Source organism: Eubalaena glacialis, chromosome 1 (genome assembly GCF_028564815.1).
Source record: "Eubalaena glacialis isolate mEubGla1 chromosome 1, mEubGla1.1.hap2.+ XY, whole genome shotgun sequence".
NCBI classification, from domain to species: domain Eukaryota; kingdom Metazoa; phylum Chordata; class Mammalia; order Artiodactyla; family Balaenidae; genus Eubalaena; species Eubalaena glacialis.
Genome location: NC_083716.1, coordinates 31306981 through 31332008, shown reverse-complemented (window position 1 = coordinate 31332008; position 25028 = coordinate 31306981). Strand labels below are relative to the sequence as shown.

At 46.9% G+C, this 25028-nt stretch overlaps 1 protein-coding gene across 1 annotated transcript in view; it reads right to left on the bottom strand.

Annotated features, from left to right (window-relative positions):
• Positions 1 to 25028, bottom strand: part of SLIT1 (slit guidance ligand 1) — a 169613-nt gene that overhangs the window by 124301 nt on the left and 20284 nt on the right. The window contains exons 2-4 of the mRNA XM_061210737.1: positions 24853 to 24924; positions 22527 to 22598; positions 16765 to 16836 (exon numbers count right to left, since the gene is read on the bottom strand). Of these exons, the coding sequence (XP_061066720.1) occupies positions 16765 to 16836; positions 22527 to 22598; positions 24853 to 24924 (216 nt within the window). The remainder of the gene's footprint in view (positions 1 to 16764; positions 16837 to 22526; positions 22599 to 24852; positions 24925 to 25028) is intronic.

Here is a 25028-nt window from a genome sequence, read left to right as displayed (position 1 = left end):
GTGAGGCTCCCACCGTCTGCCAGTTTCATGTGTCTGTGTCTGCAAGCAGATGAACCATCCCAAACACCATTTGGATCGGGCTTCTCCCCTGCTTACAAGTCCTCTTTGTGTCCCTGGTTAGACCACTCTGCATCTAAAAGCACCCCAAGGCCGTCAAAGCCAGGCTCCCTCAGCATCTCGGGCATGAGATCCTGGCAGACGTGGAGTCAGCCCCTCCTTGAACTCTTCCAGGGATGAAGCACCAGGCAGAGCAGCCCACCCCTCCGCAGCCCACTCTTCAGGAAGCCTGCCTGATACAGAACAAAATCCACTTCCTCATACCTTCTGCCCACTTCTGGAAGTCATGCTTCTGCAGCAAATCGGTCTCTTGTCCTCATGACAGCCCTTCACATAGATTTTTAAATTACTCTCAGGGTTCCTCTGTATTTGTTTTCATCACACCAAACAGCCCAGGCCCCTTGACTCTATCTCATATGAAACAGTTTCCAGGTGGCTCCCGATGTGAGCCACTCTCCTCCAGAACATGTTTCATGTTCTCCCCGCAGCCTCCCACAATAAAACACAAATAAATAAATAAAATACATAACTTTACACAATAAAACACAAATCCTAGTACTGAACACTGTTCTCTGGATGTGCTCAAATCAGCAGAGACTAGAACAGGCCTATCCCCTCCCCTGGAGAGGACACTTTGCCTCTATTCGTTTAACCTAAGACTGCATTCACTCTTTTAGCCACCTTACTGGACTCCTGAGTCATTCTCCACTTGCAGTCACAGGCTGTTTTCATAACAAGTGCTGCTAAATCAGGTCCCCCCGCCCCTCTTCAATGCTTTCACCATCATCTTCACATGTATCAGCATTTCATTTCACTTCATTGATTCCCACCTAGCTCATGGAGATCTTTTTCAGTCTTACTTCTATCATCGTGAGTATAATGGCTATCCCTTTGCAGCTTTGTGCCACTTGCAAATCTGTTGAGCACCCCTTCTGTATGCTCATCCAATTCATTAATAAGAATGATAGAGCAGAGTCCAGAGAAACTAATGACTTGTCTAAGGTGTCACAGCCAGATAGGGACAGAACCAGATCTAGAACACAAGCATCCTGGCTCCCAGTCCAGTACTCATTTCTATCACACTCTGCCAAAAAGTCTCCAGGACCCCTCAGATGGCTCTCTCTCCAGCCATCTATCATACCTACCTCCTTATTGGTCCATCCCGAGAGGCCCTGGTTATAGACAGGAAAGTCTGGTCAGGGCTGGATTCCTGGGAGGAAGATGGGGAAACTGCCCCCTGGCTGAAGGATCCTACTTCGTTAAATCATACCAGCTTCTTGCAGCTATAGCTCTGTGCTTCTCCAGGGAAGCCTCTGGAGTAGCCCACCCAACAGACCAGGCCAAGCAGAGCTGGAAGCGGCAAGGAGATCTAGGGGTATTCCTTCACAAGGATGCCTGGGATAAATGGAATAGAACAAGGGGGACCACAGAGATTCTGGGGATAGATCTGAACCTTGGAAAGAATCTGTACAATGGGCAGTCACTTACAGATAGCTTCAGCCCTCTTACAAACAATTCTCACAGATCTGTCCTAGAAACATGAATGCTCCCTTGAAGAATCTGCCAAAGATAATGGCCAGTTAAAGGGCTGACCCTTGGCCCACATCCTTGCTCTGAGTATAACTCTAGAGAGCATACCAAGATCACTGGGCAAACGTGCCAGGAAAACAGGTCAAGATCACTACAAGGATGCCTAATGATCCGAACTGCTCACCAGCAAGACTAGCTGTCTTGTGAAGTAGTGAACTCCCCATCACCAATGTGTTTAAGCGAAGGCTGGAGTATATTATGTTCATCCCACTTGAATCCAAAGATCTAGCTCCCATACCCTCTTTTCTGCAGTGACAGGTCCCTTGTGATTCCAAATAAAAAGCCATCACTGGGCCCAAATAGCCAAAACAATTTTGAAAAAGAAGAGTAAAGTTGGAGGACTCACACTTCCTGATTCCAAAACATATTTAAAAGAGACAGTAATCAAAACACCGTGGTACTAGCATAAAGACAGACAAAAAGACCAATGGAATAGAATAGAAGGCCAGGAATAAACCCTTTCCTATGTGGTCAAATGATCTTTGACAAGGGTGCCAAGACCATCCAATGGTGAAAGGACAGTCTCTTCAACAACTGGTGTTCAGAAAACTGGATATCCACATGCAAAAGAATGAAGGTGGGCCCTCATCTCACACCATATTTTACAAAACTGCTCACCACCCAAAACTATAAAACTCCTGGAAGAAAACACATGGGAAAAGTTTCATGAGATTGGACTTGGCAATGATTTCTTGGGTATGACATAGGCAACAAAAGCACAGACAACAAAAGCAAAAATAGACAAATGGGACTACACCAAATTTTAAAACTTCTAAGCATCAAAGGACACAATCAGTAGAATGAAAAGGCAAACTGTGGAATGGGAGAAAATATTTGCAAATCATGTATCTGATAAAGAGTTAATGCCCAGAATGTTTAAAGAACTCCTACAACTCAATAACCAAAAAAAAAAAAATCAAATAACCTGATTTAAAAATGGACAAAGAACTTGCCCAAAAACTTTGGGCATTTTTCCAAAGATGATATACAAATGGCCAACAAGCATTTGAAAAGATGCCCAACATCACTAATCATCAGAGAACGCAATCAAAATCACAATGACATGTTACCTCACACCCATTAGGATGACTACTATCAAAAAACCAGAAAATAGCAAGTGTTGGTGAAATGGTGCAACCACTGTGGAAAAGAGTATGATGATTCCTCAAAAAATTAAAACTAGAACTACTATATGATCCAGTAATCCCACTTCTGGTAATATATCTAAAAGAACTGAAAGCAGGATCTTAAGGAGTATTCACAACAGCCAAGAGATGGAAGAAACCCAAATGTCCATTAATGGATGAGGGGATAAACAAAAATGTGGTATATACATACAATGGAATATTATTCAGCCTTAAAAAGGAAAGAAATTCTGACCCATGCTATAACATAGATGAACCTTGAGGGCATTATGCTAAGCAAAATAAGCCAGTCACAAAAAGACAAATACTGTATGACAAATACTGTATGATTCCACTTATGAGGCACCTAGAGAGTCAAATTCAAAGAAACAGAAAGTGGAACAGTGGTTACCAGGGGCTGGGAGGAGGGGAGAAGGGAAGTTGTTTAATGTGTACAGAATTTCAGATCTGTAAGACGAAAATATTCTGGAGATCTGATTCACAATGTAAATCTATTTACCACTACCGAACTGTACACTTAAGCGTATGGTTAAGATGGTAAATTTTATGTTATGTGTTTTTAATCACAATTTTTTAAAAAGCCATCGTTGACAAGTGGCAAGACAGCCTAAAACTGGAAAGGGCGAATGGGAATTTGGGTTTCAAAGAAGCGGAACCAAGCTACAGGTATATCAGTGAAAGCTGAGGAGCCTTTTGGATATCAATACCAACCCTTTATATAACAATCTCTGCTGCCCCTGTGGACTTCTGATGCCTAAGTATAAAGTCCCAAAGTAATAAAGTCCATGTGTATGTTCTACGAAGGACTTTTGATGCTAAGAGGCTCAATGTTAAAGTTTAAATTAAGATTGAGATTGATACCAGTCAAGAATTAATGAAAAAGGTAACGCACCGTATCCGAGTGTTTATTTCTTTAAATCTTGCACTATTACAGATCACGAATTTAAATGTAATGAGTTATAATTTGTGTTAATATTCACGCCAAGTTAACCTAATGAAGAGCTCTATATTATAGTCAACTCCTGGGGAATGTGTTCAGAGAAAGGGTCTGCTCCTGCCAAGCCACTGTCAGTATCAACAACTGGCCAGATAGAGGCCTGCATCTCCTAAGCAAAGGACTGGACCCCACAGAACTATGGGAAAAAGAGCCAGGGATTTGGGAAACACAAGGGGTTGGGTTTATCAGCTCTCTGTCTGCCCTTCACCCACCCCACTCCAAGGCTCCCCGCAAGAGCAGGAGACCCACGGAGCTTCCCTGGGACAAAGATCAGGCTCTGCCAAGAGGCTCCATGTTAACACTGGGGCCAAAGCCAGACTGACCATGGGGGTGAACAGCCAGGGGCTCCTTGCCCTCCGGCACATGGATGGGGGTCGGGAGGAAGGAATGGGTCCAAATAAGGCAATGGTTCCCAGCCATTTCACCAGAAGGATGCCTTTTGATAGCTCCTCCACCACACCCTCAAACCCAACATTTGAAAGATCTGAGCCATTAAAATATCTTTATTAATACTATACCTTTTCATATTTTTACTATTAACCAAGAGCCAATTAATCAACTGCCAGTCAGGGCTTCCCATTAGCATCCACCAAACAGCTGCACCACCAAACTGATATATCAAAAGTTTAAAAAAAAAGAAACATTGAGTTTGCACATTTGGCCCTACTGCACACATTGTAAAGAGCTTGAGGAGCCCCATCATTTCTTCTTCGAGCTTCTCGAGATCCCCAGACACCTGGCTGGGAATCCCAAGTAGAAAACAGAACCACCTGGGCCACAGTGGTTCAGCTTAAGGAGAGGGTCTGACTAGGAGATGCCAGGTCCTGGCCCAGCATCATCCAAGATTGAGTCAGTCAAACCCCACCACGTGCCAGTTACCATCTCATCACCTGAGTCCAGCCCTTGCCGACTCACGTCTGTCTCCACCAGCTAAAATGTCCATGTCTCCTCCTTGAACCCCTCCTCTCTCCACTGCCAGCTCAAGCTCTTCCTGCCTCCAAGGAAGCAGGGGCTCCCTGTGACTACCCTCCACACCCCATTTCACGCAGAGGGGTACCCCTGCTGCTTCTGCAGAGACTCAATTCAACCCACCCCCTTTAGATATTACTCATCCTACAAGCCAGCACTGGGCTCTTGAACAATTGGCTTCATGTTTCTAGACCACAAGTCAAGGCCAACTACAGATCAAGGAGAACAACGGTCAGCTGGCAAGTACTGAGTCCATGAAGCCGGGGCCCAGCACAGACTGCAATGTCCCAAGATATCAGAGAAGGGAGGGAAGAACTAGTGAGCTCTACACAAACAATGGAAGCTGTTTACTCTCTTCTCACAGCCTTCGGGACAATGTCTGCCACCAGAAAGACACCACGGCTTGCCGGCCCTGCCGAACCCGCTCGTGCTGGGGAAACAAGGATGGGTAGGCCTAGGTCCCTGCCCAGTCTGGTAGGGGGTAGGGGAAGCAGGGAAAAGGGTTATGTGGACCGTTGTGGGGACTCTGACCAAGATAGGAGCAACTGTTAAGAGGGCACCGAGAGGTGGAAACAACCCAAGTGTCCATCAGCAGCTGAATGGATAAACAAATGTGGTATATCCACAGTGGAATATATTACTCAGTCATGAAAAAGAATGAAACTTTGATATATGCTACAACATGAATGGACCTTGAAAACACCGTGTTAAGGGAAGTAAGCCAGTCATGATGGCAAATATCATACGATCCCGCTTATACAAGGCAAATTAGAATACGCAAATTCATAGAGACAGAAAGTAGACAAGAGGTTACCAGGGCCGGGGGGAGAGGGAGAAATGGGAATTATTGTTTAATAGGTAGAGAGTTTCTGTTGGGGATGATGAGAACTTTGGGGTATAGATAGTCCTGATGGTTACCCAACATTGTGAATGTAGTTAATGCCACTGAATTGTACACTTACAAATGGTTAAAATGATAAGCATTAGGTTGTGTATATTTTACCACAATTTAAAAAAAAGTTATAAAGGAAAAAAACAAAAAGAAGGTATTAAAGAGGCAACAGTCAGTTTTGCCAGGGGTGGGAGGAACTGTGGAACTGTGACAGGGAGGTAACATTTCAAACAAGCTAAGGGAGATGTGGGCCCATCTGTCCCTCCTGCTCAGGTGCAGACAGTGGGAGGAAGGGGAGGAGAACCCTCTGTGGCCCCCGGGCTATCACTCATTCCAGACTCCTCATTCTAGAAGACAGAGCCCGTCTACACCTCCTTCTAGGCCGAGATCCACACAACACTCTGTAATTGTGGGGTCCCTGCTCGTGGGGCAACTGCACCCTCTCCATCTACCTGTGTCTCCCACATCCTTCAACACTTGACTTTAAACCTACCTTCCCAGAGGACCCCTGAGCAATCTCTTTCTTCTTCCTGCTTCTCTATTTTCTAAAATTTTCTATAACGAAAGGCAGTACAGCATGGTGGGTAAGAGCGTGCCGCGCATTCAAAGCCTAGATCTGCCGACAACTAGCTATGTGACTCATTTACTTAACCCCTCCATGCCTCAATTCTCCCAACTGTAAAATGGGGATAATAATGGCTTAGGACTGTAACAACTAAAATGAGAAAATGCATGGAAATTGTTTGGCACATAAGTGCTTAACAATTGTATTAAACTCTTTTTTAAAAATACTGGAATGATCGTTCAAGCATTTTTAAATGCCTTATTTAACTTTTAAAAAAAAGAAACCTCTTATCTTTCTTTGCTTTTCTCTATTTTCCAAATGTTCAATATCATAGCAAAATTATTTATATAATGTTTGAGATGGTTTTTAAAAAATCCACACTCCCCTAGAAGTTATTCACAGCAGCCCCCTCCTGCATGCCCCCTCTGTTCAGAATCTTCTCCATGCTTATGAATTGTTTATTCTGTAATGATTTTATCAAGCTGTAGGAGAGAACTGGCGGCTTTTCATTCCTTTGAGCCCCTGTAAAAGGTCCCCAGCAGGACACGATCCCCTGCGGATGACCCACCCACAGCTCTTGCCCCCAGCCCTCCCCCAGGCCCTGGTTTCCAGCTGGCTATCCTTATTTGTGAAGGCTCACAAAAGTGTGGTTGTGAGGCAATGGGGGGCAGAACCACGGCCGGGGCTGTGCTCAGGACATCCATCCATGCTGGGCAAAGTCAGCCGCTCTGGCACATGGTCCGTCAATCTCAGGCTGGCTGCCCTCTTCCGCAGAGGCTCCTGGGCCGACCCAGTGGGACGCGTGCATCTTCACTACAGCTTTGACAGCAGGCACAGATTTAATGATTGGAAAGCACTTTGAGAGCCCAGAGTGCTCCATAATTGCCAACTCATAATCCCCAAATCGCTCTCTGCACGGCAGCAAGAGGTGAAGCGTCTGCCCTTGGGAGGGTCTTTGTTCCTGTGGCTCTCACACCAGAATCAAGTTGGGCAGAGACAGACAGGGGCTCTGCCCGAAGAGGGGTCCCCACCTAAGACTCAGCAAGCATGCTGGGGAGCAAGGCTTCTCAAAGTGTGAACCAGATGGGGCTTGACAATAATGCATATCCTTGGGCCCTTCCACACCTGTTAACTCAGGGTCTCTGATGATAGTGCCTGGGGATCTGCATTTTAAAATCCCCTAAGTGACTCCCACACTAATTTGAGTACTGATGGTTTAGCGGTAGGTGCATGGGTCTGGGGTCAGGGGGACATGAGTTCAAGTCTCAGCTCTGATCCTTATTGTCTGAGGCCTCAGCAAGTCTGACACTAGACCCACAAGATCTAGGTATTCCCTAAAAATAAAATTTTCAACACTTTCACAGCCATATCAATTTGGCAACACCCTACATGTCCCCTGGGGGCTTTATAGTGAGCACAAGTGGATTAAAGGGGCTGAAAGTCACTCCACAGAGAACCTTGTTTGACCTCAAACTTCCCCAAACCTTCTAACCAAGGAAGCTTCTTTCTATCATTAATGCCAGAAACACCTCACAGACTTAATACCTCACAGACAAAGCTCCTGAAATTCCTTTCTGGGAAAAGGGGAGTCCAGGGAGTAAGGGATGGCATCTTAAGGCAGTTCTGGCAGGAAGAAGCCCCATTCCTCACGCTTGGGGTCCTCCGCGGGTGGCAAGGACGGTTCAGTTCCGCAGATGTGTTGCCTGGAGTGGACGCGTCACAAAAGCGAGGTCACCTTCCTGCTTCGGGTAATTTCCCTCGGAGGCAAGACAGATCCATTTTTAACAGCTCTTCATTTCAGCAGAGAATGCCCCCTGCCTCTGATGGGGGCTGGGGACCAGGACGGGAAGGGAGGCTTTGTTCTTCTGACCAGTGCTGACAGTTTAATTAAACCCAGCTCGAGACAAGGTCGGTGGGGTCAGGCATTCTTCAACAGGGCTCCAGCAGAATATCACACCCCCGTCTCTCCAGCCACCGAGGCCCCCGGTAATGAGTTATCCTGGTCCTTACAGCAGGGATATAAATAAGGGGGAATCAACGCCCTGGGCTGCCCTTAATCACCCACCCCCACCCCTTCCAGGCCCAGCAGAGACACAAAAGGTCAATCTTGTCAGGGCACATATTGGTTTCAAGGCTAAAAAGAAACCCAGAGGAACTGGGTTTCCAGAAGCGGCTTCTGGACGAGGAAGGGAACGCAACCAGCAAGAGGAGGGATTGCAAGGCAACGGGAGAGACTCCTCCCCAAATCTGGGAGGACAGAGCACAGGAGGCTGACACTCACGGTGCTCCCCACCCAAATGTGGGTGAAGCCTCGGTTTTGCTGCTATAAGAGAAGGAGGCAGGTTCAAATTTGTCCCTCTAACCCTAACCATAACCCCTATGTGCATCTGCAAAACAACATCTCCACACCCTCTCATGGGTGGCTATCAGGTGATGAAGCTGATCTTCAACCCAGGTCACCTGCCACCGGGATATAACCACCCCAGGCAGGAGATACGGGTCCAGCCAGTCAATCATCTCCCCCGCCACTCCAAACTGTTGGTAGGTCAGAGGATACAGACTGCTTTCAAAGAGCACTAGTGATAAACCCTCACCTCCTTCAGAGACAGCGCCCCACCTAGCCGTCTTACACAGCCGTCAAGTGTTCTCAGCACCGACCACAGTGCCTGGCTCATAGGAGGCCCTCTGTAAATGTTGGGTGAGTGGGTGAGTGGGTGCTTGGGTGGATGGGCAGGCAGATGGAAGATGAGAGGAGAGTTGGATGTGGTGAGGGGAGGAGAAGGGAGGGTGGGTGAGGCATGGGGGGATAGATGGGTGTATGGTAGGTTTATGGGTCTGTTGGTAGATGCCTAAGTGGAGGGTGAATGGGTGGGCTTGGTGGGCAAATGAGTAAAAGACTGGAGGGGCAGGCAGATGGATAGGTAGGTAGGAGGATAGGTAGGAGGGTGTTAGATGGGAGGACCAGTGGGAAGATGGAGGATGGAGGGATGGGCAGATTGATTGATGGGTTGGTAGATGGGTAAATGGGAGCACAGATGAGAGGGAGGCTGGCTGGGTGGAGGGTAGATGATAGGTAGATGGGTGTAGGAGGTGGGCAGAGGGTGGATGGGTGGGAGGGTGTGGATGATATGGAAGGATGAACTTTAGCATCAGAAAGACCAGGGTTCAAATTCGCCTCAACCCCTTGAGCAGGTCACAAATCCTCTGAGCTTGAATTTCTTCATCTGTAAAAGGGAAAATTCACTGATTTCCTGAGCATCTACTATGTGCTACAGAGCTTACACCTGACCACCTGACCTGAGAGGGAGTTACACCTCTCTTGAATCCCCACAAAAGGCTGTGAGGCAGACATTATTATCTTTATCTGATAGAAGAACAAACGGGCTCAACGGGGTTCAAGGAAGTGGCCCAACATCATTTATCTAGTGTTCACTTTAACTCAGACAACAGAGGTTTTCCAGTGCATATAAAAACTGCGAGGTCTCCTACCATAAAAATATTACACTCTTTTTATCAAGCACCTGGGAAATATAAAAAAGAAAAAGTCACCCAGAGATAATCCCTGTTGGCATTTTGTAGTCATTTTCCTGTGCATGCTTTAGAGTGATTTGTTTAGTGACCATATTGTCAAAACAATTTTGCATCCTGGCTTTGATATCACAAACATTTATCTGTGTTACTTTACGTCTTTCATAAAGGCCATTTTTGATGATGATATAAATATTCCATAAAGTGTATATACCAAAATTTACTTAACCATTCCCCCAAGGTTGGACATTTCAGTTGTTCTACACAGTTTTCAATATTCTATATTTCAACATTCTAAATTATGCCGCAATGAACATGTTTGTGGTCATATTTTATTGATTTTAGGGTCAATCCCCAAACGTGAGATTTCTAGGTCAAGGTTTAAGCCCATTTTCAGACTTCTTATGGTCCCTTGAAGGCCTGGTGTCTAATTCCAACCCTATTACCAAACTGCTCTGTGGTCCAGGCCAAATCGCCTCTCTGGGCCGCAGGTCCCAAATGTGGAAAGAAATGGACTAACCCAACACGTGGAGAAACATTGGTGAGGAATAACCAGCAAGAGGATTTCAACTGCCGAAGCTACACAGACAAAATCAGTTGAAACGTGGGCCACACCACCTGATGTGCTTTGTGACCACGCCTTACCCAGCACATTTGGTCTTTCTCAAACTTGTTTTCATGCTGATTTAACATATGGCCTCTGGTTAAAAAAAAAAAAAAAAAAAAAAAAAAATCCATGATTTGCTCCAGGTGGAAAGTATTAGTAACGGATCCCTCAAAGCAGAAGAAAGGTCAACAGATGAGAGGCCAGAAACGCCAAGCCCTGCATCCTCTCTTACCCTCCTCCTGAGGGTGGGCCCCAGAGTGTGACTGCACCAGGAGGTCCCATAGCCGCCAGCACAGCTCCTTGGCCCAGGAGTGAACTCCTGACCAAGGATGGGCCAACCAGAATCCTTCCCCAGAAATCTGGGCTGGGACTGGAGACTCGAGGAGATCTGAGCTCCAAGGTCACAGGAAGTAGGAGGGGAGTGAGCACCGTGGCCAACCAAAGTCATGGTGGAACTGAGATGTTGCTGGTAAACCCAAGACACTGGTTTGCAGGGAGGAGTGGGACAACAAGGTAGACAATCAGAAAGAACTAGAAACATCCCTCACACCCTTGGTCCCAGCTGTGCCTCACTTCCTGTCATGGGAGCCCGTGAGTCTGCTGCTTGTGCCTTTACACTACCCAGCCCACCCCACCCCACCCCACCAGCCTGCAGGGGTCCTGTTTCTGCAACCAGGAGTGCCGGAGTGCTCCTCAGCCAGACCACTGGGAGAGTTACGAGAGATGTTCTGGAATGCCAGATGCTCAGGTCAATGGATTGGGGGTGGAGGGAAGGCAAAGAATATTAGCAGATAAGTCTTTAAGCACTTGCTCCTGTACCCTTCCCTATAACTATCACCAAGGTGAAAAATTCAGGGCCCAGACAACCGGGACAAACAACCAGATCAATAAAATGGTTTATTTAATCATTTCCCCCCAGAATGTGCCCTTTTTGAGATGACCTGAACTGGAGAGGCATCAGGAAGTACTGCCCCTGGTCATGAATTCAAGTTCTAGGCTGATATAAGTGGGGCGTGCTGCACAAGAGTCCTCCCCAAAGTCCCATCAGCTTGCACTCCTATGCTTAGAGGTGGGCTTAAAAAATAACAAGAGAGGGGCTTCCCTGGTGGCGCAGTGGTTGAGAATCTGCCTGCTAATGCAGGGGACACGGGTTCAAGCCCTGGTCTGGGAAGATCCCACATGCCGCAGAGCAGCTAGGCCCGTGAGCCACAAGTACTGAGCCTGCGCGTCTGGAGCCTGTGCTCCGCAACAAGAGAGGCCGCGATAGTGAGAGGCCCGTGCACCGCGATGAAGAGTGGCCCCCGCTTGCCACAACTAGAGAAAGCCCTCACACAGAAACGAAGACCCAACACAGCCATAAAAAAAATAAATAAATAAATAAATAAATAAATAAAAATTAAAAAAAAAAAAGAAGAAATAACAAGAGGAAACAAAAAGACAACCTACGGACTGGGAGAAAATATTTGCAAACGATGCTACTGAAAGAGATTAATTTCCAAAATATACAAACAGTTCATACAGCTTAATATCAAAAAAACAAAACACCCGATCAAAAAATGGGCAGAAGACCTAAATAGACGTTTCTGCAAAGAAGACATACAGATGGCCAACAGGCACATGAAAAGATGCTCAATATCGCTAATATTAGAGAAATGCAAATCAAAACTACAACGAAGTATCACTTCACACCAGTTAGAACAGCCGTCATTAAAAAGTCTACAAATAATAAATGCTGGAGAGGGTGTGGAGAAAAAGGAACCTTCCTACACTGTTGGTGGGAATATAAACTGGTGCAGTCACTATGGAGAACAGTACGGAGGTTCCTTAAAAACCTAAAAATAGAGCTACCATATGATCCAGCAATCCCACTCCTCGGCATATATCCAGAGAAAACTCTAATTCCAAAAAATACATGCACCCCAATGTTCATAGCAGCACTATTTACAATAGCTAAGACATGGAAGCAACCTAAATGTCCATCAACAGATGAATGGATAAAGATGTGGTATACACACACACACACACACACACACACACACACACAACGGAATATTACTCAGCCATAAAAAAGAATGAAATAATGCCATTTGCAACAACATGGATGGACCTAGAGACTATCATATTAAGTGAGGTCAGATGAAGAAAGACAAATATCCTATCATATCACTTACACGTGGAATCTAAAAAAAATGATATAAATGAACTTATTTACAAAACAGAAATAGACTCACAGACAAATAGAGAACAAACTTATGGTTACCAAAGGGGAGAGCAAGGGGTAGGAGGAGAGATAAACTAGGATTTGGGGATTAATATATGCACACTACTATATATAAAATAGATAAACAACAGGACCTTCTATATTCAATATCCTGTGATAAACCATAATGGAAAAGAACATGAAAAAGAATGCGCGTGTGTGTGTGTGTGTGTGTGTGTGTGTGTGTGTATATATATATATATATATATATATATATATATATATATATAACTGAATCGCTTTGCTATAGAGTAGAAATTAACACAACATTGTAAATCAACTTAAAAAAAAAAAAAAAAGAGGAGAGCTAAAGAAAATAGTCTCCCTTCACCCAGACCCAGCTATGCTCCTGGTTAAGGAACGGCTTAGAGTTAGGGACCAGATGCCTGGGAAGAAAAGGCAGTAAGTGTTAGAGAAAGGTTCTGGCTATAGAGCCTAGAAATACTCCTTTGCCCTTGGAGCCAAAGGGCAGCCAAGCCTTCCATCGGGGGCCGGGGAGGGGGTGGTCCTTCCTCTAGAAGTCCCTCTGATGACTGCTGACTGGCCCTGTCCCCAAGGCAGCCAGCCCTGGGCCACCGGGGTGAAAACATCCAACGTTTCTGGAGGCTACTGCCTGCCCTGGATCCCAGCCCCATAGGGTGCCAGGAGCAGGAGTCAGGCAGACTCCTGTCCCCTTCAATCGCTCTTCCACTCCTTGAATAGAGCTCCTTGTGCCAGCCTTTGGCTATAGAATCTGGGTATTTAATATTCATTAAAGCGCAGAAGTCCTTTTCTCCAGGACTCCTCTTAAAATATAAAGCCATGAAGAGCACTGGGCAGGGAGTCCAAAGGGGCTTCATTACTGACCCTGTGGAGGTCGCTTCACCTCTCCAACCTTGATGTTCGTCAGCAGTAAAACCAGACACTGTCTGCCCCGCAGGGTCAAAGGAGTCAGACGAGACAGCGTGCACAGGAGGACCAGCTCCACTGCAGGGCCCTTCACTCACCCGCACGTCAGGGACACAAGCAACATCTGCTGCAGGCTGTCCTGGATGCTGTACGTGCTCAATCTCAGTTCAGCCTCAGGAGAGCCTAACTGTGCACAGGTAAGAAAAACTCCACCTGAGTTACACCATGAAAAACCCAGGACTATCTGACCCTTGACTTCCTACTCCCGTGCGCTACCTCCCATTCCAGTAGGGATCCTGGTTCCCCAGACACCGGCCAAGAAGGCAGCCACATTGGCCACACGGTATCACCGCTCTCAGGAGGGGGCCCAGGGACATGCAGGGCACTGATGCCCCTGATGAAAGGTAGACTCAAGTGCTGGAGGGAGAGAGAGACCCCTGCAGAGCTGTCCTCTCCCCTTCAGCCCCACGAGCTGGTGGAGGTTATGGCCAAAGATGCTGGTCCCTCAAACTGTGAATAGGGCTGGAGGTAACTGCAAGCAAAAGCCGGGAGGTTTGTGGATTTAGATTCACACGACAGGGTCTTGGATATTTTAAAATAAATGAGGGATAGATGGAAACAACCTACGTGTCCATCAGCAGAAGAATGGATAAAGAAGATGTGAAATGTATATATATATATAAAATATATTATATATATTATATATGTATATATTATATATTATATAATATATACATATATAATATAGTATATATTATATATATTTATATATTATATATAAATATATATTATATATATACATATATATAAAATATACAGTGGAATATAATTCAGCCATGAGAAAGAAGGAAATCCTGCCATTTGTGACAACGTGGGTGGACCCTGAAGGATTATGTTAAGTGAAATAAGCCAGACAAAGACAAATACTGCATGGTATCACTTATATGAGGAATCTAAAAAAAAGTCAAACTCATAGAAACAGACAGTAGAAAAGTGGTTGCAAGGCTGTGGGATGGGAAAATAGAGAGGTTGGTAACAGACTATAATCTAACATATAATATGATGACTATTGTTGATAACACATTCTTAATATAATTGAAATTTGCTAAGAGAGTAGAACTTAAATGTGTCAAAAAAAAGAAGATAAATATGCGAGGTGATGGATATGTTAATGAACGTGGCAGGGGATCCTTTCACAATGTGTATGTATATCAAATCATCACAGTGTACACTTTAAGTATATTTCAATTTTATTTGTCAATTATACCTTAGTAAAGCTGAAATTTAAAAACAAATTTAAAAATTTTTTTAAATAAAATAAATGAAGGAGGATTAAAGCAGTGCCCAGAGCTTAACAGCAACTAGGCACATGTTCCAAACCCTGGATGGTGAAGGGCATCAATATGCTGAAGGGAAGGGAACCCAAGCAGGCAAATAATGCTGGGAGAGTGGGGGCCAAAGATTGAAAGGCTAAGAGGGCTTAAGAGAAGGAAAAAGAAAAGTACAGAAGGAGATCAAGAGAAAAAATGTTCAGGATGAATTTTTGCAGAGAGGCAGAGCTGTGATAACCGCTGCAAGAGCCAGCTCCGAGAAAAGACAGGGCGGAGAAAACAGCAGCTGCTGGGGCCAAGTCAGGACAAAGCCAGCTGCCAGCATGGGACACTAACAGCATGGACCTTGTGGACCAGCGCTGGCCCACAGGTTAAAGGGATGTTAGGGTGGCTGCACCTGCTAGGAAGGGTCTTGTGCCTTCAGCAATCAAGGGAGAAAAGTAAGGCACTCACTGTGTGTGCCTGGCACCAAAGGGCCAACCTACCAGTTGTAGGGGGACTGACAGAGAAGGCCCAGCACGAGCCCAAGGGTAGCGAAGACCAGCAGAAGGGATCATCACTGAGCGATCATCTCCATTTCTAGGGAGAGGCCTCCAGGCCAGGAGGAGGAAACAGGAAGAGACGGAGAGACCATTTGGACAAACTGAAAATTAGAGCTCCGCCCTAAGGACAAAAACTGGAAGGCAGGATCAATGAGAAATTCTGGAGCTGCCTGCAGACCACTGGGCTTATCAAGAGGTGGCAATCATGACAGAGGTGGAAAGAACTAGCCATGTTCAATCAGAGGGGAGGAGATCAAGCTCCAGACTCCACAAGCACGCCTCTCAGCACTCAGGTAGCCCCATGGTGCTGACTCCCACCCGGCCCCCACCCTTCAGTCCTACCTGCACCACCCACTGCACCTCCGGACTCACCTGCACCTCCACCTAGGAGGTGTCCTATACGCTTCTTTAGGGAAGAACCGGCAGCCTCGGCATCTCACACTGTGCTTTGCTGGGCATGCAGAGGGTCCCAACCAATGGTTTTTCAGGTTGTTAATGACGACTGAACCTCCCAACTCAAAATTCAAAAACCTGACAGCTCTTCAAAAATTGAACAAGAGTACTGTACATGGTTGTTCTAGGTACTTACAGAAAGCAAAGCTAGAAAAATCACAAATTATTAGAAAGCAGATTTAGGGCTCAAAGTTAAGAAAATGTTTCTAATATGCAGATCTGTCCAACAATGGAATTGGTTGCCCAAGGAGGTGGTGAACTCCCCATCACTAGAAGTAGCCAAGCAAAGATTAAAAGACCATACATACGCTAAGGAGCTGCAGAAGAGAGTCCTTGGGTAATCTCTAAGGTCCTGTCCTACCCAAGATCCCACAAAATGAAATGTACAGGAGAACAATTACAGACATATCTCGTAAATCATGGAGGAGCAGAATTGGCCACTACCTTTTAAACTTGAAAGAAGTACATTTACAGCAAATACAAGTATGACTCTATGCCATGGTTAATAAGCTCACAGAGCTCATTACTCTGAGTTGAAAACAGAAACAGATCCAAGAAGGGCTTATGTGAATGAATATTCCACCCAAGGCGGTTACCAAAGGCAGCGAGAAATGCATGAGTACGGTCCTCCCCATAAAGTCTGCCATCATGGCTGACAAGCTTGCCCAGCCCGAGAACATTCCCATACCACACTGTCAGGGGCAGCACACAGAATTGGATAGACTGCCAATTCTGTCAAGTGCTTGCCATGAAGAAAGGCCCCGCAAAGCACCTTCCTACAGTAAGACGGCCTTTGATGCCCTGAACGATGCCTGCCAGGTGAGGAGCATAGGGGTCATGGTCATGGGAAAGTCCAGCCCCCACTGACCACACACTGCCCCCTCAACCGGGTGAGGGATAAGACCACAGAGAGAGCTTTCTTCCATGAAGTGTCACTCACAGCCTCGACAGAGCCTGGTTATTCTGGAACAGCAGTTCTGGTAATGTGTACAGCTGGTTCCGGTTGAGTCGTCTAAAAAAGAGAAGAGAGGAGGAGTTGGAACTGGCCAAGCTGTCTGGGAAATCCAAGGGACTTTTCAGAAAGCACTGGATTCAGAGTCAGAGGGCCCAGGGCTCAAATCCTAACATGTCACTGTGTAACCCCAGAGAATCCCCTTCTCTGAGCCTCCGTTTCTTCATCTATAAAGTGGGAATTCCGCCATCCAACCCTTGGGGAGGACAAGAATAGAACATCTCTGAAAGCCCCTCAACCAAGGACCTGACATGTAGTGGGCAGTCAGTAAACAGAGCCTCTTTCCTTCCGTTATGCCCTCCCACACCCATCATCATCATCACTTTACATTTGCAAGGCCCTGTGTAATTAATCAGGCACTGATTCAAATATTATCTCAGTTTGTGAGCTGGATACCTGACTACCCTTGAAAAGTGAGATACACCCTAATGGGATAGGACTGGCCACGGGGTTCTGATTCTTTATTGCTTTCATCCACATTTGGCTCAATGGTGACTCAACTTTTTTATTGTCTGCTTTAGGTCTTTTTTCAGAATGAAAATACCTTTATTGATTTTTTTATTTATGAAAATGCATGCTTAATATTTTTAAAAGCCTCAAATAATAGAAGAAAAAGCATTCGGCCACCTGCATTTTCCTCACACAGCAATTTGTGGATGTCTTTCCACGCCAAACAACAGAGGATGACACTTTGAATCATTTTATTTTTAGTATGTCCGTCATTTTTTTAATTTTTATTTTTTTATATTTTATTGGAGTATAATTGCTTTACAATGTTGTGTTAGTTTCTGCGGTACAATGAAGTGAATCAGCTATATGTATACCTATATCTCCTCCCTCTTGGACCTCACTGCCCCCGCCATCCCACCCCTCTAGGTCATCACGGAGCACCGAGCTGAGCTCCCTGTGCTATACCACAGGTTCCCACTAGCTATCTATTTTACACCTGGTAGTGTATTTATGTCAAACCTAATCTTCCAATTCATGCCACCCAATTCCTCTATTGGTGGACAGACAACTATTCAGTATTATAGACACAGGCAGGAGTGAGAAGTCTGGTTCTGGAATGTGGCCTGAAAAGACAATGCAGAAAGGACTCAGACTTGTCCCAGGAAGGCAGTGAAGTTTAACCAGACTCATCTTGCCTCCTTAGGCAACCAATTCTCTGACACTGGAGTGTAGCACTCCAGCCCAACTGGGGTGGGGGGGGGGGGCAGTGACACCTATAAAGTATGGAACCTTGGTAATCACACTGTGTCCATGGACCACCTGCAGGGACATCACCAGGGAGGTGGTAAGAGCTGCACTATTCCAGGCTACCCCAGATCTGTTGACTCAGGATCTGCATCTCAACCAGGTCCCCAAGTGATCTGGGTGCACGTCAAGGTTGGAGAAGCACTAGTGTAAAATGCAGCCCCTGCCCTCCAGTCTACCGTATACATTTTTTTTATTTTTTTATTTTTGGCTGTGTTGGGTCTCCGTTGCTACACGCGGGCTTTTCTCTGGTTACAGCGAGCGGGGGCTACTCTTCGTTGCGGTGCGCGGGCTTCTCATTGAGGTGGCTTCTCTTGTGGAGCACGGGCTCTAGGCACGCAGGCTTCAGTAGTTGTGACACATGGGCTCAGTAGTTGTGGCTCACGGGCCTAGTTGCTCCGCGGCATGTGGGATCTTCCCGGACCAGGGCTCGAACCCGTGAGCCCTGCATTGGCAGGCGGATTCTTAACCACTGCGCCACCAGGGAAGCCCTACCGTCTACTTTGAATTTCTCACAACCATCTCCTTTAACAGTTCTAGAGGATGATAAACCAACTGGACAAAAGCTTTCTTTTGCTGGGAGGGAGGAAGAAATATAATTCGATGTGGCCAGTAGTAACTGGTCTGTGGTTACCTCCTAGGAGGTCACTTTTCATCTGATATGTGAGAAAGGTACCATTTTCTAACACGGTACAATCAGGGTTGCAATTTTAGACAAGCTGGAAGAAGTTTACTCTAAAGGGCAGGCTCCTAGGGAAACACATCACTGCCTTGGAAAAAAAGGGACCACCGATGTAATCCTTAAAGCAACAGGAGTAGACATCAGATCGCTCCAAGTTCCTTAACCTCGTCTAATAAATTAATCCTGTATTTACACTGCTTGGAAATCATTGGGTTTTGTTTTGTTTTGTTTTCCCCCAAGACCTTCTCATTTTTCTGGCTTTAATTTCTGAAAAACACTTAAGAGGAGAAGGGATTCAATAGCTAGTTTAAAGTAGAAAATCAAAGGAGGGACCCAGTGTGGTGAGGGACCTACAGGAAGCTAAGAATAACGACAATAGTAGTGAGTCCCAACTAGCCTTACTCTCTCTGTAAGGCTAGTAACTAGCCTTACTCTGTGCCAGGCACCAGAATAAATGCATTATAGGCATTACCTCACCATCAGAGGGAAAGCAGAATGAAAAGGTGGGTTTCTCTCTCTTGAGTACGAAGCATCACGGTCATGCACATACCCTCCCGTCTCCTCCCAGAAACAACCCCAGGGGGACGGTTTGACCACCACCACCTCACCAGGTGGCTGGGCTCTCAGTTCTCAGAATATGTTTGTAGACTTCATTGAGCTGTCTCTTTGATAGCTGAGGGGACTGGGATGCCCAGAGGTGAGCGGCTCACCCAAGTCACCACCGAGTGGGAGAGGTGGGTTCTGAAGCCTGCCTTTCCCCGGCTCCCACCTCGGCAGCCTCCACGTTACACGGTCACCCTCAGCTGGCCCAGGGTGACCGAGCGCCCCGCCCCCCAACATCAGACAGCCGATGCCTGTGACCCACCAGTCCTCACGGCCGGCAGTACCGCACACTTTTGCGCTCGAGTCTGTAACTGCATACAAGAACCAATCATGTCTGTTCCCAAGCCTGTTTATGCCAGAGGTACTTATAATTATATAATTGAACTGACAATTACCTAAATGAACGAAATATCAATACTAGCGTGAAAAGAGAGAGTCATCTCTACGAAAACTGGTTGAATGCCTTGGTAAGAGTCAATAAAAGGAAAGTTGTTAATTAAAGAGTTGTTGAATTAAGTAAAAGACTGGGCGGCAGGAGGCGAGCAGGGGAGTCATAAAAGAAATTCAGAATTCTCCTGCCAGATTGCTTCCAAGGGCCTTCTAAGAATCTCATTCCACCTTAAAGAAACCAAAACCAAAAATCGTGAGCAGGGTATATGTGTGTGGTTTAGGCGAGGAAAATAATACAGAACTCCAATCAGCATTTCACACTAAAAAGTAAGACCTTGGCAAAAAAAACAAAAACAAAAACAAAAACGGGGGCGGGGAGGGTCAATAAATGCACATTATATATTTTAACACAAAATGAAATGTTTAGAGTATGTATGGGTTTTATGACTCTCCACTTTAACCAACTTTTATGATTAACTGATCCACCATTGGTCTCTGACAAGTCAGAGGAGAGGGCCATCCACGGCTAGCACTGGACGTCCCCAGGGACAGAGCAATCACACACCCCAGTAACTGCCCACCACGCAGTTGCTGGTGACCCACCCCGGAAGAAAGGAACTGGAAAAGGACAGAAGGGACAAAGTCTGCAGTGACACGTTATGACTCAGAAAGAAGGACCCTGCCCAGCCTTGGGTGGCAGCAGCAGATATGACATGGGCCACCAGTCATGTCTAGACTCCCTCCCACCTCTTCTCCTTCCCCAGGGCATGGCAGCCCCAGAGCTGGAGCCGGAATGGGTTAGGACCAAATCAGCTCCTCATAACCAGGTCATGAACGCGTATTTTGTTCTGAGCCTTTTAAAGAAAACTAACACAGGATGAATGATCTGTTCTAGCTTTGGGCTCCTTATGGCTCCATTTTAGGCCTGGATGAGGAAAAGTTCAACTTGGTTTTTCTCCAGGCAGCAGGAAGGCAATGAGACAACCATATTCTTTCCATTTATTTAATACCTTATTTTCTTTAAAGTAAAGAGAAAAGGTAAGGTATTAGGTTACAGCCATTAAGAGCTTGGGCTCTGGAGGCAAAATGATCCGGGTTCTAATCCCCATTTCTGCACTTAATCATTTAATAATCATCTCATAAGGCAAGTGCCTTAACTTCTGTGCACCTCCGCTTCTCATCTGTAAGATACCACTGATCACAGTGTTGTTTTAAGGATTAAATGAGATATTGCAGGACAAAGCACTTATCTTGGTTCCTGGAATAGAATAAGGCAATCAATAATAGCTATAATTATCATCATAAACTCACTGGAAAAAAATCCACAAAAAAGGAAAAGCATAAAGAATAAAGTTAACTGTTATCCCACCACTCAAGGTGATGAGAGTTAATAGTCTCAATTATTTTCTTCCTCCTGTATTCTGTACATATACAAGTTGATTTTATTTACACAAATGTAAATGTGTAAATAAAATCCTGCCTTTCATTTATTAAAATCCTGCCTAGTATAAATGTACTTCCTGCCTTTTCCACTTAATGTGATATTGTAGACACATTCTTATGGCCTTAATAGTTCTTCAAAAATGTGATTTTATATCTTATATCTCCACCAGAATGGTGTTTCCAATTTTTTTGTTGTATTTAAATAATGTGCAATGAAGATACTGATATATAAATTTTTAGCCATGTCTCTGATTATTTCCTTAAAATCAAATGGATTTTTGGGGCTTCCCTGGTGGCGCAGTGGTTGAGAATCTGCCTGCTAATGCAGGGGACACGGGTTCGAGCCCTGGTCTGGGAAGATCCCACATGCCGCGGAGCAACTAGGCCCGTGAGCCACAACTACTGAGCCTGCGCGTCTGGAGCCTGTGCTCCGCAACAAGAGAGGCCGCGATAGTGAGAGGCCCGTGCACCGCGATGAAGAGTGGCCCCCGCTTGCCACAACTAGAGAAAGCCCTCACACAGAAACGAAGACCCAACACAGCCAAAAATAAAAAAATAAATAAATAAACAAATGTGGGGTTTAAAAAAAAAAGAATATTATTTAAAAGAAAAAAAAAATCAAATGGACTTCCTGGTTCAAAAGGCAGGAACTTTAGAACTCTTGACACCTACAGCCAAACCAAAGCAGAAAAATGAGGCCGGTGACCACCATGAATGTGACTGGTCATCACCCACCTCACCCATACTACATTCTTTTTTTTTTTTTTTTCATTATTGCCAATCTGAAATCTGGCAAAAACAGATGAAGACCTATTTTCAAACTCAAAAGCCCCCTAAGGAACAAATGATGCAAATCAGAAAACACCACCTTCAGTTCTGTGTTGTGGCCTCAAGCACCCAAGACACTGCTCCTAAGGGCTTCCCTGCGGTTGGTCCCCCGGGCACACTAGTGCTTCCTTTAAAGCCACACAAATCAATAACAGTGGTTATGCCTGGAGTATAAGATTATAGGAGTAAATTTCACTTCCTCTGTACTGTGTGGATTTTTTGCCATGATGCGTTCTCAGGGAAAAACAACGATAGCTGTGTTTAGAATATGCAGTGAGGACACCTCCAGCTGTCTTTGCCATCATCTCACGATGACGCTGCGACCCCTTCCACGGCTACAGCTGCTCCTGGCCCCCATTGGCAGGCGGGAGGCAGGCTGGGCATGCAGTCCCGTCCCTGAGCACCCCCTCCTGCCACCAGGCTCAGCCTCTCGAGTCCACTCGGTGGCAGTCCCCACCGCCCTCCTGAGCCTGTGCCCACAGATACTCACAGCCGCTCCAGCTCCTTCATGTCGTCGAAAGCCCCGCGTTCCACCACTCCAATCTGGTTCTCCATCAGCTGCCTGGGGAAGGAAAGAGACAAGAACAGCTCCGGGACGGTGGACAAGGACTCCTAGAAAGAGCTGGCACAAGGGAGTGAAACAGGAGCAATGCCCGAGCCGCACACAGATCCGAGCCCTGGCCTGAGCCAACAAAACTTCCTCACAGCTTTGCAAATTCCCGACACAGGCTCTTCAACACACCCAGCTGCAGAAGCAAGATGTGCTTCCGGCCCTACCCCATGCTGACCCTCTGAAGCTGCCTGCATGGCAGAAGGCCACGGGGCACCAGAGCACCAGGCCATCGCTCCAAAGGCATGCTCGGGGAAGCCCGCACCCAGGCAGCGGGGGCTGGCTCTGTGCTGCAGGCGCACGTGCCCTTCTCCGGCCCAGAGGGCGCGTGTCCGGGAGGCGGAGCAGGGGAGATCGGCCAGTAGCGGGGGGAGAAGAGCATGTACCAACTGGGCTCAGCCCACACGTGCAGCAAACACACTCTGCGGTTGGCAGACAACACCCCCGCTGCCTGCTCCCCTGCTCCGCCTGGCCACATCTGCTGCCAACTGAACCACCTGGCTCTGGGGGACTCTGCCCCTCCTTACCACCAACGTGCCCTGAAACCCAGAACATCCAGCTGGCAGGGCAGCACTCTTCACTGGCAGATCACTTGCTGCGTGGTAATTTTTGAACTCATCAAGTATGTCTTTCTCCCGTGTTTTCCCCTCCCTACTCTCAAGCAGGTGGCTTATGTGCTCCCGCAAGGGCCTCAAATGAAGTTTGGGGCTGGGCAGGGGGCAGAAGCCGCCACCAGACACTCCTCTTCCTCTGCTTTGTTTCCAAAAACGCTGTGCTGTTGAGGAGCTTATGCTGGATGGCGTGCAGGGAGGTGGGGGGAAGGGTAACACCAGGCAGGAGGGAGGGCTTCCCCAGACTCAGAAGAGATTCCTGGAGCCTGGCAAGGGTTCTGAAGTCAGTGGTTCTGGAGACGCAGAGACCCCTTCCCCAGTGACTGACAGTTACAATCCCAGAGAGGATCAACCACAGGGTCACCAGCTCCTCCAAAGACCTTCCGAGCTGCAAAGTCAATAGTTCTGAAAGAACTGAGGCCCCAGGACCCCTGCATTACCCTGGGAGTAGGGAATGAGGGACCCTATGACTACCTGCTAATGAATTTCCTGCCAGCCAGGTGGGATGTGGGCTCAAAGTCGAAACTGATGCAGAGAAAATTTTAAAATGCCCTTCTTCCCTGCACACCTGAGTTTGTGGGCTGAGACACCCATCAGAATGCACACACGTGGGGTGTCTCTGCACCCCAAGATCAACAGAGCAGGAGCGGGTGAAGGGATCCACCCCTTCCCCTTGCTCCTCACCCCTGCCCAGCCTGACAAGGCAGGTGCCGTGGATGACTCCTTTGCTGGCTGGTGGTCACCCCGACAAAGTCATGCCTGCCACCTCCAATGTCGGCCACTGTCAGGCACCTGAGGGGAGTCACCTCTGTCCTCAACTGCTCCCAGTCACTTCCTCCTCAACTCAGGGGGTCTGTGGCCTTGCTGGGAAGTCTTTCTGGGGCACAAGTTCAAAAGAGCTGCAGAGACTGTTATAGACTGAATTGGGCCATCCCTCCCCGCCCCAAAATTCATACACTGAAGTTCTTACCCCCAATGTGACTGTGTTTGGAGATAAGGTACGTGATTAAGGCTAAATGAGGTCGTAAGGATGGGGCCCTAATCTGATAGGACTGGTGCCCTTGTGAGAAGAAGAGACACCAGAGATCTCTCTGTGTGCACACACAGAGGAAAGGCCACATGAGGACACAGTGAGAAGGTGGCCAGGAACAGAGGCCTCCCACAAACCAACCCTGATGGCACCTCGATCTTAGACTTCTAGCCTCCAGAACTGTGAGAAAATTAATTTCTCTTGTTTAAGCCACCCAGTCTCTGGTCTTTTGTTACGGCAGCCTGAGCAGACCTGGTCTTCCTTCACCCCAGGAGCCAGCCAATGGACAAGGCAGTCCCATCTGCCCAGGTCCTGCCAGGCAGTGACTACTGGTGCCCACTCCACGCCCAATTTTCTCAGCCATATGGGAGACAGTGGCCACTCTGGGTCAGGACTTAGCACACCTCCACCCACCTGCTCACGGCATCCCAAGACTGACCGCGCAGGGGAGGGACCCAGCTGGCCTACAACCCTACGACCCATAGCCAGGGCTCTGCCGTGAGACCACCGCTGAGGGGAGGGGGCAGGAGAAAGGTTACAAGCGGCAGCAGCATGCCATACTCACAGCACCCGCAGCTGCTTGAGTCCCGCAAAGTCATTCTTATGGATCCGAGTGATTTTGTTGCCGTTGAGTTCCCTGGGGGAGGAAAGGAGAGAAGGAGATGGTGAGCTGCCCAGGGTGGCCCCCAGGCCAGGGCTCAGCTCCGAGCTCCCTCTCCACGTGGCTTAAGTCAACCATCT